The 12,983-nt window shown below is 46.7% G+C and overlaps 1 protein-coding gene across 1 annotated transcript in view; it reads right to left on the reverse strand.

Annotated features, from left to right (window-relative positions):
* Positions 1 to 1,066: 1,066 nt before the first annotated feature.
* The window catches only part of ENPP7 (ectonucleotide pyrophosphatase/phosphodiesterase 7), a gene marked incomplete at both ends in the record, with an annotated part of 94,646 nt that continues 82,729 nt past the window's right edge, over positions 1,067 to 12,983 (reverse strand). Inside the window, 3 exons of the mRNA XM_082272833.1 lie at positions 1,067 to 1,109; positions 3,663 to 3,798; positions 7,711 to 7,975. Coding sequence (XP_082128959.1) covers positions 1,067 to 1,109; positions 3,663 to 3,798; positions 7,711 to 7,975 — 444 coding nt within the window. The remainder of the gene's footprint in view (positions 1,110 to 3,662; positions 3,799 to 7,710; positions 7,976 to 12,983) is intronic.

The raw sequence follows: 12,983 nt of genomic DNA on the forward strand, positions 1-12,983 counted from the left end.
ATAAATTAAATAAAAGTTCTCAGGGCCTCATCAGTTCAGCAGCAGGAGCCAGGGACAGAGAGGGACTATTTTTGGATTAAAAAGAGTAATCCTCTGTGCTGCCGCTCCCAACAATAAAATAGATTTTGGCCTGTCCAGGCAAATTCATATAGAAGAAGAGTCTGGAACTTTAATTTATTTATTGGGAGCTGTGACATGATGGATTACTCTGCCTCTTATGGAAAATAAGTAAATAGTCTTCTCTCTGTCTTCGGCCTCTACTGTTGAATTGGTGGGGCCCAGGAAACTTTTATTTGTTGGGAGCCATGGCCGTAGAGTTTCCTCTCTGCCCCCTGCTGGACTGATGGGGCCAAGGCCGGCAATTGTTAATGGTAAATTGTGCTTTAGATCTACAGTAAACCCCCGCTCCATCGCGGTCCAGTTTTTGCGGTCCCGGTATATTGCGTTTTTTTCTGCAATGTTATTTTACTATATAAATCATTGAAAATTAAATATTTTTGTGTTTTCCATTGCTCTTGCTCTGTCTCTCAGTATCTTTTATGTGTTTAAATGTGTTTCTATTGTTTTAAAAATGGAAAAGACCTTAAAATGCTTTTAAAAGAACAGTGACAGTAAAAAAACGTGTATTTTAATAGGGTTTTTCTATTTTGCGGATTTTCGCTTTTCGCGGGTGTGTTCGGAACGTAACCCCCGCAATAGAGGGGGGTTTACTGTACTTTAATTTTCTGTATAGTTCCAAATCCAGAAAGAAGCCATGATAAATAAACATTTTTTATTGATAAATAAGGCCTTCAGATTATTCTACAACAGGGTGCTGCTTAGTGATCATTGCACAATGTATTTTCAGTGGGTGGAAGTCAGAGGGCATTTGTCAAAATCATTTATTCAGTATTGTATTTTTCTTTTTTCTTATTTATGGTCCCATTGGACACATAGGATAAAATCTGGCTGAAGAATTTGTATTCACAGCAAATGCTATAGTAAGGAATTCATCATCCAATATGGTATCAGTGTATTACAAATAGGCAGATCCTTTCAGCGGGTTCAGGAATCCTTTGGGTTGTTATTATTTTTCATCCAGGGTTGTGGTACTAAGGGACTTCATGGCTCTGCAAAATGAGCAGATGATATAAAAATGAATAATGACTAATACAGATATAAAGTATGTTTGTCTGTCTAGCGTCTATCAGGAAAATACACTATAGAATTAGTGGGAGATTTCAATAATAAGAAAACTTTACAGTAGTAAGGCTCCATTCACACCTCTGCAGCTGCAGTCATGCATACATGTTTTGTGTGTGTTTAGGTGTAACGCATTTAAGGCAGCACATTCATTTATTTGGGCTGCCCTATGCATGACAATCACACAAAAGCAGTGTTGACACTTTTTTTTAAAATCACATTGCACTACAATGCATAGCAATAAATTAGCACATGTCGCAGTGCGATTTTAGCACATGTGTGGTGGCTGGTGCCATTAGGAGTGAATGTCACTGCACTGTACCTGCCGAAACATAGCGTGTTTTCATGCATTTCCGGAAGCTGGTGCAATATTGCAAATATATCCACGTCACATAAGTGTGAATGGAGCCTAAGGGGTGGATACATTATGCTGCAAAACATTTTTTATATAAATAGAAATTGGGAAAGCTTTATTTTAAAATGTCATAAGAATGTTGTTGAGGGAGGCACCAGGGAAGACAAAATCTAAGAAGATTAAACTCCATTTTAATTTCATTGACTGTGGAGTTGATTTATTAAAACTGGAGAGTGCAAAATCTGGTGCGCTGCTGCAAAGAAACCAATCAGCTTCCAGGATTTATTGTTAAAGTTTAAGACCAGGTTCACACGGCTCCAACATCAAAGATGGACAACTTCCGAACCGACTTTGCCCTACGACTTCTTGTCTGACTTTCATGTGACTTCAATGAACGGATCCGACTTTGATCCGACAATACCAGGCCCTTTGAGTCTGATATGAATCTTGAGGGGGGAAAACCCCACGGCAAAATTTGAAAAAAAAAAAAAAAACGGCGAGGGGTCCCCCCAAGATCTATACCAGACCCTTACCTGTGCATGCAGCCTGAACCATACCAGTACACATTCTCTCCACAGCTGGGGTGGGTGCTTTGGGGCAGGGGGGTTCTGCGCCCCTCACCCAAAAGCACCTTGCACCAGGGCATGATGGGGGGGGCGACGTCACAAGATGGCGGCATCTCCGAATGATGTCATTGGATGGCCGCACCCATGGCTATATAAGAAATGGCCCAGAACCAGAGGAAGAACCAGAGGAAGAAGAACCTGGAAGAAGAAGACATCACCGGAGGGAGACGAACCGGAGGGAGAAGACCCAGAGGGAGAAGACAGCACCGGAGGGAGAAGACACATTGGAGCTACAATGGGGGACATTCTTCATTTTTAATAAAGGACTTTGTGAAAAACCTGTATGCTTTTTTTTTTTTTTTTTTACACTATTTTGGGTGAATGACTAGGGGTACAATGTATCTCATACTCATTCACATAAGGTGGGGGACCGGGATCTGGGAGCCCCCTTGTAAAAAGGGCTTCTCAGACTTTGATAAGCCCCTTGCTCGAAGACCCCCACAACCACTGCCCCAGGGTTGTGAGGATGAGGCCCTTGTCCCCATCAACATGTGGACAAGGTGCTTTTGGGTGAGGGGGCAGAGAGCCCCCCACCCCAAAGCACCCACCCTCCCATGTTAAGGGCATGTGGCCTGGTATGATCCAGGCGCATACCTATCCCCCCCCCCCTTTCCTGACCTGCCAGGCTGCGTGCTTGCATAAGGATTTGGTATGGATTTTTGGGGGGGGGGACCAACGCCATTTCTTTTTAATTTTGGCGTGGGGTTCCTCTTCAAAATCCTCAGAAGATATGTCACATGCCACAGATCAGTTAGGACGATGATCTGACTTGGATGCGACTTACATTCAAATCAATGGGCTGAAATCGTGCCCAAGTTGAAACAAAAGTAGTGCAGGAACCTTTTTCAAAGTTGTGCCAACTTGTTTTGGACCAGTTAAGACAGCTCTCATAGGGAACCATTGATTTATACATGTCATGTGACATGTGCTCCCAAAGTGGAAGCGTATGTCGCATAAGTGTGAGCCGGGCCTTATGGAACCAGCTGAAGTTAGAAGCTGATTGTCTACCATGTACATCTGCATCCGATTTTACACTCTCCAGTTTTAGTAAATAAACCCCTGTGATTTTATAGACAATTCCTCTAGTTGCATGTTTATATTAATAATATTTTAAAGGCTCTTTTCACACTAGTGCGATTTCAGATTTGACTTGAGTTGCACAGAATCACATGACCATGGAAATCACATTGTTTTCAATGATGCCTGTTCACATCAATGCAACTCAACGTGGTGCGATTTTGGAAAAGGTTCCTGTACTAATTTTGTGTGATTCCAGCACAAATTTGGCCCCAAAGAATATACAAACCACATCCAAGTTACATCCTAGAAAACCAGATCAAAATCGAAATGCAGCAGTGTGAATCTAGCTCAATATAGGTTAACGAAAATCCAGCGAGTTCTGACGATTCAGGAATATGCCATTTTACTGTTTTCCTGTCTATTAACCAGCATGCTAACATATATACTGTAAGTAGTAATCTCTATTCCCATTTTCTCACCGTTTTTGCTTTTTTTGTCTTTTGACAGATACACTTATTGTGCTAATGACGAATACTATAAAGAGAAATCCCACGACAGCAGCCAGTCCAACCGTTGCCTGGAAAATGACATCGGGCAAACCATATGTTGTGGAATCTGGAAACAAAGCATTTGAACAAATGATATAGCAGATTGGATGACACAATAATGTTACCACCTGCAATGAAAAAAGGCTTTTATTGTACAGATAAATTTGGAAAACATATCTGGCCAGTGGTTTTGAATGTAGTATGATCCCTTGCAGAAGCCTGCCATAGCACACTGTGCGTAGTGACAACATTGCAGTGTGCAGTCTTTCTTTGCTTATATGCTGTTTGTCAGTGCATACATGTGACAGGGGTATGTCCAGGCTTAGACGGTAATATATAATGTATGCCTGTTTCTATTACTGTATATACTGATGAACAAATATATACTCTTGTAGTGAGGTGCTGCCTGCTATGTATCCAGTTGCTTGTCATGTGGTTAACCACTTGCCTACTGGGCACTTTTATCCCCTTCCTGCCCAGGCCAATTTTCATCTTTATTAAGATAAGCAGGCCACTTACATAGAAGTTAGTATAAAACAGTATAAATAGGGAACACCTGGGACCAAGCAGCTGTAATCAGTGGGAGGCCATAGGCTTCAGTGGGTAAACAGAGACCGAGGGTGACAGGGAGTCAGCCAGCTCAAAGTATGGATATTAGCAGCGGTGTTCTAGGATATCAAATTTATAACCCAGTTTCACTCCCATTTCAAACAGATGGAGAAGGTCATTGCACGACATTGGGGGATCCTTTTGAAGGACCCCAAGTTGGGGCTGGTTCTCCCAAACAGACCTAAATTTGTCTACAGAAGGGCTCCCAATGTGAAAAACAGAATTGCCCTAGCAAATTACCATCCAGCAATAAGTCCTCCTCCCATCCTTTGGCTACCTTCTTCAATATAGTAGGGATGTTTCAATGTAAAAAACTAAAATGCAAGATGTGAAAATTTGTCGACCACCGCAAAAAGAGTTTTACCGATAACAAAGGAAAAATTTATTTAATCAGTTCCTTCTTCTCCTGTTCCACAGATTTTGTTGTCATCCTCGGTCTTTGTTTACCAAATGATGCCTACAGCCTCACATTGATCACAGCTGCTTGGTCACAGGTGTTCCCTATCCATGCTGTTTCATGCTAACTTCAATGTAAGTGTGTTGCTTATTTTAATAAAGTTGATACTGACCTTAGCGCACTGCTATTCTTTTATTTTCTTCCACATTGAGGTGATTCTACCTAGATCTTCTGCGGGAGCTGCAGAGGTTCCAGTCTCGTCCCTTCTCCTGTTCATCCATCCATCAATTCATCCAGTTGCCTCATCCATTCCTCTACCCTGTTGATGGTCTACAGATACAGATTAAAGTTCCAATGGACCAAAGGACTTTGCACTTCTCCTAGGAGCGCCGTATGTACTTGTACACTCTTTTGATTTACAATTTTCATCTTTCAGCGCTGTCGCACTTTGAATGACAATTAGGCGGTCATGCAGCACTGTACCCCATGAATGTTTTTATAATTTTTTCACACAAATAGATCTTTCTTTTGGTGGTATTAAATCAACACTGTTTTTTTTTTTTGCTAAACAAATGAAAAAATACCAAAAATTTTGAATTTTTTTATAGTTTGTTCTAAAAATTTTGCAAAAAGGTAATTTTTTTCCTTCACTGATGAGGCTGCACTGATGAGGCAGCACTTATGGGAACTGATAGGTGGCAATGATGAGGCAAAACTGGTGGGCACTGATGAGAAGGGACTGATGAGGTGGCACTGATGGGCACTGACGGACACTAATAGGTGGCACTGAAGGGCACTGATGGGCATTGATAGGCAGCACTGATAGGTGACACTGATGAGGAGGCACTCATGGGCACTGATTGGCAGCACTGATGGCCACTGATTGGCAGCACTGGTGGGCACTGTTGGGACTGCACTGATAATCAGGACACTGATATTCAGTGTCCTAATTATCGGTACTGATGTCCCTTTTAACGCAAGCCGGTCGTCGGCTCTATTTTCTTTCCTCATGCTGTCAGCATGAGGAAAGAAAAGATGATAACCGGCTTATGTTTACTTCCATGATCAGCTGTCATTGGATCACGTGGTAAAGGGCCACTGTGATTGGCCCTTTACCCCAATCTGTAATCAGCTGAGTCCAAAGAAGGGCATGTACACCCTCCTGGCAAATGAAGCCTGAGCTGTAGCTCATTCGGCTTTAGTGTGGACGGTAAGGGGTTAAATTAGTTCTCTCTTCTTTTTACTTATTTTTATTTTAAAAATCTGGGCAGTAACTCACTTCCTCTCTTAGCGTGTCTCCTCTCTAAATGGAGGAGCAATGGAGACACCTTTGGACAGCAGCATTGTCAACCTGGGGAAACAGAAAATCACTCCCTTAGGGTATGAAGATGATGAGAGGGGAAGGTGTCCTAGGGTGACATCACTGCTCCTCCTTATACTTTTTACAGTACACTGAATTCATGTTGTTACCCTAGGACAGAAAACGTGTTACTGGCAGAATTGCCAGGTGAAAATAGAAGAAAAAAAGCTCATAAGAGAAAATAAAAACCACAAATACAGCCACCATATCTAAGGACTGGTAAACTGCAAAATATTACATTTAGGCCCCTTTTACATGGATGCACCACCCGACAGAGTCCGTTCTGTTCAGCAGGGATCGATCCGCCGATCCCCGCTGAGCAGGCGGATGACAGCTCCACCTCCAAATACAGAGAGGTCAGATTCCCCGCTGTCCTCTATGGGGAGATCAGATGAGAATGGACCGCCTGTCCGTTCTTATCCGATCCCATCCGATCCAATCCTCCAGACAGATGGAAAATAGGGTTTCCATCCATCCGGATTTCACGGGGGGATGGGAATCGGATAGCAGCGGGTGTCAGCAGAGATGTCTCTGCTGACACATAGGGATGCTTGGAGCATCCGATCAGGTTCGCCTAAAAAAACTGACAGGCGGATTGGATCGGACTGCCCGTGTGAAAGGGGCCTTATGTTCCTGGGTTTAGATACACCTAAAGTATATTTGCTACTGCTTGAGTGTCTCCAGCATCAATGAGAAAGGAAAAGAAGTCCCAGGAGCCGCACATCACCCAAAACCCTTATGTAAAGAGTTACTTGACTTAGCCCTGTTGGCGGCGTGAAACATGTCTAGGGTGTGACATTGACTTTTATGGAACTGAGATGAGTTCTTTCCCTGCTTCCTCTGCCAGCAGTTATCAGCATATAAGGACCTACTAGAGCCCAAAGCGGCAGCCTTAATTTCTTTTTATGCTGTCCCTGGCATCAACCCTTTTTTAAAGAGATCCTGTCACTATAGTCTACGTTCACATGTTAGCGTAGCGGACCGCGGACAGAATCACAGCGATTCTGCCCGCGATCCGGAAATCATTGCAAATCGCGGGACGCTTGTGCGTTGCCGTTGATTTGCAATGGCACCCCAAACGCTGTGCGATGTTGCCGCGATTTCCGCCTGCTGAATCGCGGTAACATCGTGCAAACAAATTCACGGGACACATTACGCCCAAAAAAGGTACTAGAGCTTCTTTGGGGTGTCAAGCGACCCGCGATATTGTTTGCGCGATGTTACCGCGATTTGGCAGGCGGAAATCGCGGCAACATCGCACAGCATTTGGGGTGCCATTGCAAATCAATGTCAACGCACAGGCATCCCGCGATTTGCAATGAGTTCCGGATCCGCTACGCTAACATGTGAACGTAGCCTTAGGAATAGTGAAAGCTGCTGGCAGTGCAGACAGCCATGAGTGTCTGCACAAACTTTCCAGTATACTATGGTTTACCTAAATGACCGGCAAACTTTGGACTATCTATATCTCAGGCACTACTGAGTTGCTTGCACTAAACGCAGTCAGTGTTTATGCAGTTTATCATGCATTCATTGATTGAACATTTAAAAGTGGTTGAAGAATTTCCATAATTTTTTTTAAATTATTTAAAGTAAGTATATATAGTACAAACCTGGATCATTTTTATCATCTTCATCATCTTCAACATCTTCGTTGCTTTGGATTAGCATGTTTCTTGTCACTTCCAATGATCCGTCATGTACTTCTGGTTTGATTCCTAAGAGCTCACACATTAATGGATAAACATTAACGCTTTCAAAGGGTTCCACCACCAGCCCCTGTTTAAATGAAGGGCCCACCGCTCGGAATATGGTCTTCATGTCCATGGCCTCATTATCAAATCCGTGTTCACCTTTATTGAACTGGAACTTAGCATACTAGGAGTTAAAAAGGAATGTCTGGTTAGCATATTGACTGAGGTCATTAGATTTCCCCTGAACCAATGGTTTTTGACTGGTCTTTAAATATACATAGCAGGGATTACTGAGCATATTGACCAACAGTGGTTGATCAGGTGTTAAGAGATGTTTAAAATATACAGAAAGGAAAAGATGTGACAAGATTGGTTTTCATTTGGCAATAAAAGGGACACCAAATTCTATTTTTTTCTTACAGAAGCCATATAATCATATGGGGCTCAATATTATTGACCTTGCTTAACTGCTAAAAGACTTGGAGCTTTCTATCAGTCTTCTGAAACATCCTAAAACTCATCTTTTAAACAAAGCCCCTCTACTGCACTAATAACGCTCTAAGACTGCCCAATCCCCTAGGGCCATGACTGAACCCTTCCCACTTCAGGGTGAGAATTTGGATCAGAAATCGTCAGAAGATGACCCCAGGACTGCATGTTGGAGCCTTCTTTCGCACTTCACAGGTTCCTATTTACTCAGAAGCTCCGAGACCATGGTAGGTCCAAAGAGCACAGCACTACATTGAAGAGTATACTCAATAATGCTTTCCTGTCCAATCAGCTGCTGCACTTGCAGAGTTCTAATGATAAAAGTGGCAGGGTCTCCATCCCTTTAGACATAGGGGTGCGCAGCCTATTACATTAGGGTGTGTACCCTAAAGCTCAAACTCACATGCCTTTCTCTGCAGCCTCAGCTGCATAGAGCAGTGAATAAATGGGAAGTGATCTGTGCTGAGAGGCTTCCTGTTCATTCACAAACTGAACCTTAAAGCGTAGTTCCGGCCACAAAATCGACATAGTCAATTTTGGGCCATCCGCTTGCTTCTAGTCACCTGTAAAAGAAATGGATAATTCAGTTTTTTTTTTTTCTTTACTTTCCTTGTTATTGCAGAAAAATATACTCACCTTTCTTCCACTTCCTCCCTCTGTGGCCGCGGCCCGCGTCGTCTCTTCCTCTTTGCAATGATTCCTGGGAGCTGAACGTCATCGCTTCCAGGAATCAATGCGCCTGCACCGGCCCCGCTCGTCACTTCTGGTGCGGCGCCTCATTCCCTGCTAAACAGCTTCTGGGCATGCCCAGAAGCTGTGGAGGGATGACGCACGCACACCGGAAGCAATGAGCGGGGCAGGGCATTCTGGGAGAAGAGGACACGGAAGAGGACACAGAAGAGGATGCGCTGGCTTCAGCTGCCCACATCCGAGATGGCAGCGCTGGAGAAGAAATTTTCAAGGTAAGTATTTCTTCTAAAAGGTAAGTGCAACCCGGGACAGTACAGAGGCTATCCATTGTGGAATGTACCAGCCCTGACTGTCCCGGGGGTATTTTTATTGAAAATTTTTTTCTTGTGGCTGGAACTCCGCTTTAATAAACACAGTTTACTATTCTTTAGTTATGAATGGACACAGTGAGCGAGTGTGTTCACTGTGTTAATTTATATAAGGAAGGGGCCAGTAAATGACATTTACTAGCCCCTTCCCTTGCTTTCCATCCTTAAACATCCCCCGCAGTAGCCGGGGAGATGAGAGGAGGGAAGCCAGTAGCACTGCTTGGAAGGGCTGCCAACATGGGAGGGAAGCCCGGGCAGTAGGGGGAATCCGCACTGTATCTAATGATTAGGATGTCCCTGTGCATGCCAATTGCTTTAGAAGTGATTTCCCTTTGGGAGTATCTCGACAAAATGAAATTATTGTTGAGGGAATGCCCAAAATCTGACTTGTTTTATAGTGCAGACTTCTGGGAAAATTAGAAAGCCAATCATACAAGCAGCAAATTACATATCTGGGCGGCATGCTGTGCACCCTTTGTGGACGGAACACCTCCAGGTAGCCATATTGCATAGCATTTTACAGAAAATGACAGCGCTGCAGATTGAAAAGGAAAGGTAACTTTTAATAACTTTCAATTATAATATGACTTGTGTAGCAATTGTATATGCTATATACGTTTTTTTTTGTTTGCTAATTTTTTTCCCCACAAAAGTGAAGTTACCCTCTAAGATATTAACAGTTTACAGGATATGCTGCACTCCTGTGACCCGTTTTCAACTGCCAGCGGGCTAAATCCCATTGTCGGCTGTTGTCACAGAGCCGGTTTAGGCTGGGGAAAGATCCCAACCATATGGTTGGGATCCACCAAGGAACCTGGACTCAGGGCCGTCCTTTGGGGTGTGCAAGCTGTGCGGCTGCACAGGGTGCCATGGGCAACAGGGGCACCGTGCGGCCATCACAGCTCGCAGATGATCAGGCCGCACAGCGGGAGGTAAGCAGCGACCGCGGCCTGGACAGGGTTAACACAGGCTGCGGCCGCTGATTACCTCCTGCTGTGCGGCTGTACCTCGGTCTCCTACTGCTTCAGCACTGAGCTGTGTATCACACACAGCTCAGCCACAGAGACGCCGTTGCTGACTGATCCCTCTCTGCAGGGACGCCAGAGGAGAGAGATTGTCAGCTCCTCCTCCTCCCACTTCTTCTCCTCCTGGGTCTGCCCCGCCCACACTCCCCAGGGATGTGTGGGCGGGAATTTTAAAGAAAAAAAAGGTGCAGACAGTGTGAGCCTCCATACTGGGTAAGCTCTCTCTCTTGCAATAAATGAAAGGGGGGCTTTGTGTGTGGGGGGGGGTCTCTGATGTAAGGGGGGCTTTGTGTGTGGGGGGTCTCTGATGTAAGGGGGGCTTTGTGTGGGGGGGTCTCTGATGTAAGGGGGGGTCTTTGATGGGAGGGGGGCTTTGTGTGTGGGGTCTCTGATGTAAGGGGGGTCTCTGATGTAAGGGGGGCTTTGTGTGGGGGGTCTCTGATGTAAGGGGGGTCTCTGATGTGAGGGGGGCTTTGTGTGGGGGGTCTCTGATGTAAGGGGGGTCTCTGATATGAGGGGGCTTTGTGTGGGGGGTCTCTAAAGTAAGGGGGGTTCTGTGTGTGGGGTCTCTGATGTGAGGGGGGTCTCTGATGTAAGGGGGGCTTTGTGTGGGGGGTTCTATGATGTAAGGGGGGTCTTTGATGTGAGATGGGCTTTGTGTGGGGGGTCTCTGATGTATGGGGGGCTCTGTGTGGGGGATTGCTGATGTGAGGGGGGGGGTCTCTGATGTAAAGGGGGCTTTGTGTGGGGGGTCTCTGATGTAAGGGGGGCTCTCTGATGTAAGGGGACTCTGTGTGGGGGGCTCTTATGTAAGGGGGGCTTTGTGTGGGGGGTCTCTAAAGTAAGGGAGGCTTTGTGTGGGGGTCTCTGATGTAAATAGGGCTTTGTGTGGGGGGTCTCTGATGTAAGGGGGTCTCTGATGTGAGGAGGGCTTTGTGTGGGGGGTCTCTGATTTAAGGGGGGTCTCTGATGTGAGGGGGGCTTTGTGTGGGGGTCTCTGATGTAAGGGGGGTATTTGATATGAGGGGGGCTGTGTGTGGGGGGTCTCTAAAGTAAGGGGGGTTCTGTGTGTGGGGGTCTCTAAAGTTAGGGGGGCTTTGTGTGGGGGTCTCTGATGTAAGGAGGGCTTTGTGTGGGGGGCCTCTGATGTAAGGGGGGTCTCTGATGTAAGGGGGGCTCTGTGTGGGGGGTCTCTGATGTAAGGGGGGCTCTGTGTGGGGGGTCTCTGATGTAAGGGGGGCTCTCTGATGTAAGGAGGCTCTGTGTGGGGGGTTCTGATGTAAGGGGGGTTTGTGTAGGGGGGTCTCTGATGTAAGAGGGGCTTTTTGTGGGGGGTCTCTGATGTAAGTGGGCTCTGTGTGGGGGGTCTCTGATGTAAGGGGGCTCTGTGTGAGGGGGTCTCTGATATAAGGGGGGCTCTGTGGTGGGGTCTCTGATGTAAGGGGGCTCTGTGTGGGGGGGTCTCTGATGTAAGGGGGGCTCTGTGGGGGCGTCTTTGATGTAAGGGGGCTCTGTGTGTGGGGGTCTCTGATGTAAGGGGGGGCTCTGTGTAGCGGGGTCTCTGATGTAAGGGGGGTTCTGCGGGAGTCTCTGATGTAAGGGAGGTCTCTGATGTGAGGGGGCTTTGTGTGTGGGGTCTCTGATGTAAGGGGGGCTTTATGTGGGGGGGTCTCTGATGTAAGGAGGGCTTTCTGTGGGGGGTCTCTGATGTAAGGGGGGTCTCTGATATGAGGGGGGCTTTGTGTGGGGGGGTCTCTGATGTAAAGGGGGTTCTGTGTGGGGGTCTCTGATGTAAGGGGTCTCTCTGATGTGAGGGGGGCTTTGTGTGGGGGTTTCTGATGTAAGGGGGGTCTCTGATGTGAGGGGGGCTTTGTGTGGGGGTCTCTGATGTAAGGGGGGCTCTGTGTGGGGGTCTCTGATGTGGGGGGGGCTCTGATGTGAGGGGGGCTTTGTGTGGAGGGTCTCTGATGTAAGGGGGCTCTGTGTGTGGGGGGTCTCTGATGTACGTGGGCTCTGTGTGGGGGGTCTCTGATGTAAGGGGGGCTCTGTGTGGGGGGTCTCTGATGTAAGAGGGGGGTCTGTGGGGGGTCTCTGATGTAAGGGGGCTCTGTGTGGGGGGTCTCTGATGTAAGGGGGGCTCTGTGGGGGGTCTCTCATGTAAGGGGGCTCTGTGTGGGGGGGGGTCTCTGATGTAAGGAGGGCTCTGTGTAGCAGGGTCTCTGATGTAAGGGGGGGCTCTGTGGGGGTCTCTGATGTAAGGGGAGCTATGTGTGGGGTGATCTCTGATGTAAGGGGGTCTCTGATGTAAGGGGGGCTCTGTGTGGGGGAGCTCTGATGTAAGGGGGGCTCTGTGGGGGTCTCTGATGTAAGGGGGGCTCTGTGTGGGGGGGGGGGGGCTCTGATGTAAGGGGGGCTCTGATGTAAGGGGGGCTCTGTGTGGGGGGTCTTTGATGTAAGGGGGGCTTTGTGTGGGGGGTCTCTGATGTAAGGGGGGCTCTGTGTGGGGGAGCTCTGATGTAAGGGGGGCTCTGTGGGGGTCTCTGATGTAAGGGGGGCTTTGTGTGGGGGGTCTTTGATGTAAGGGGGGCTTTGTGTGGGGGGTCTCTGGTGTAAGGGGGCT

This window comes from Pelophylax lessonae, assembly GCF_965119305.1.
Source record: "Pelophylax lessonae genome assembly, chromosome: 11".
Taxonomy (NCBI): domain Eukaryota; kingdom Metazoa; phylum Chordata; class Amphibia; order Anura; family Ranidae; genus Pelophylax; species Pelophylax lessonae.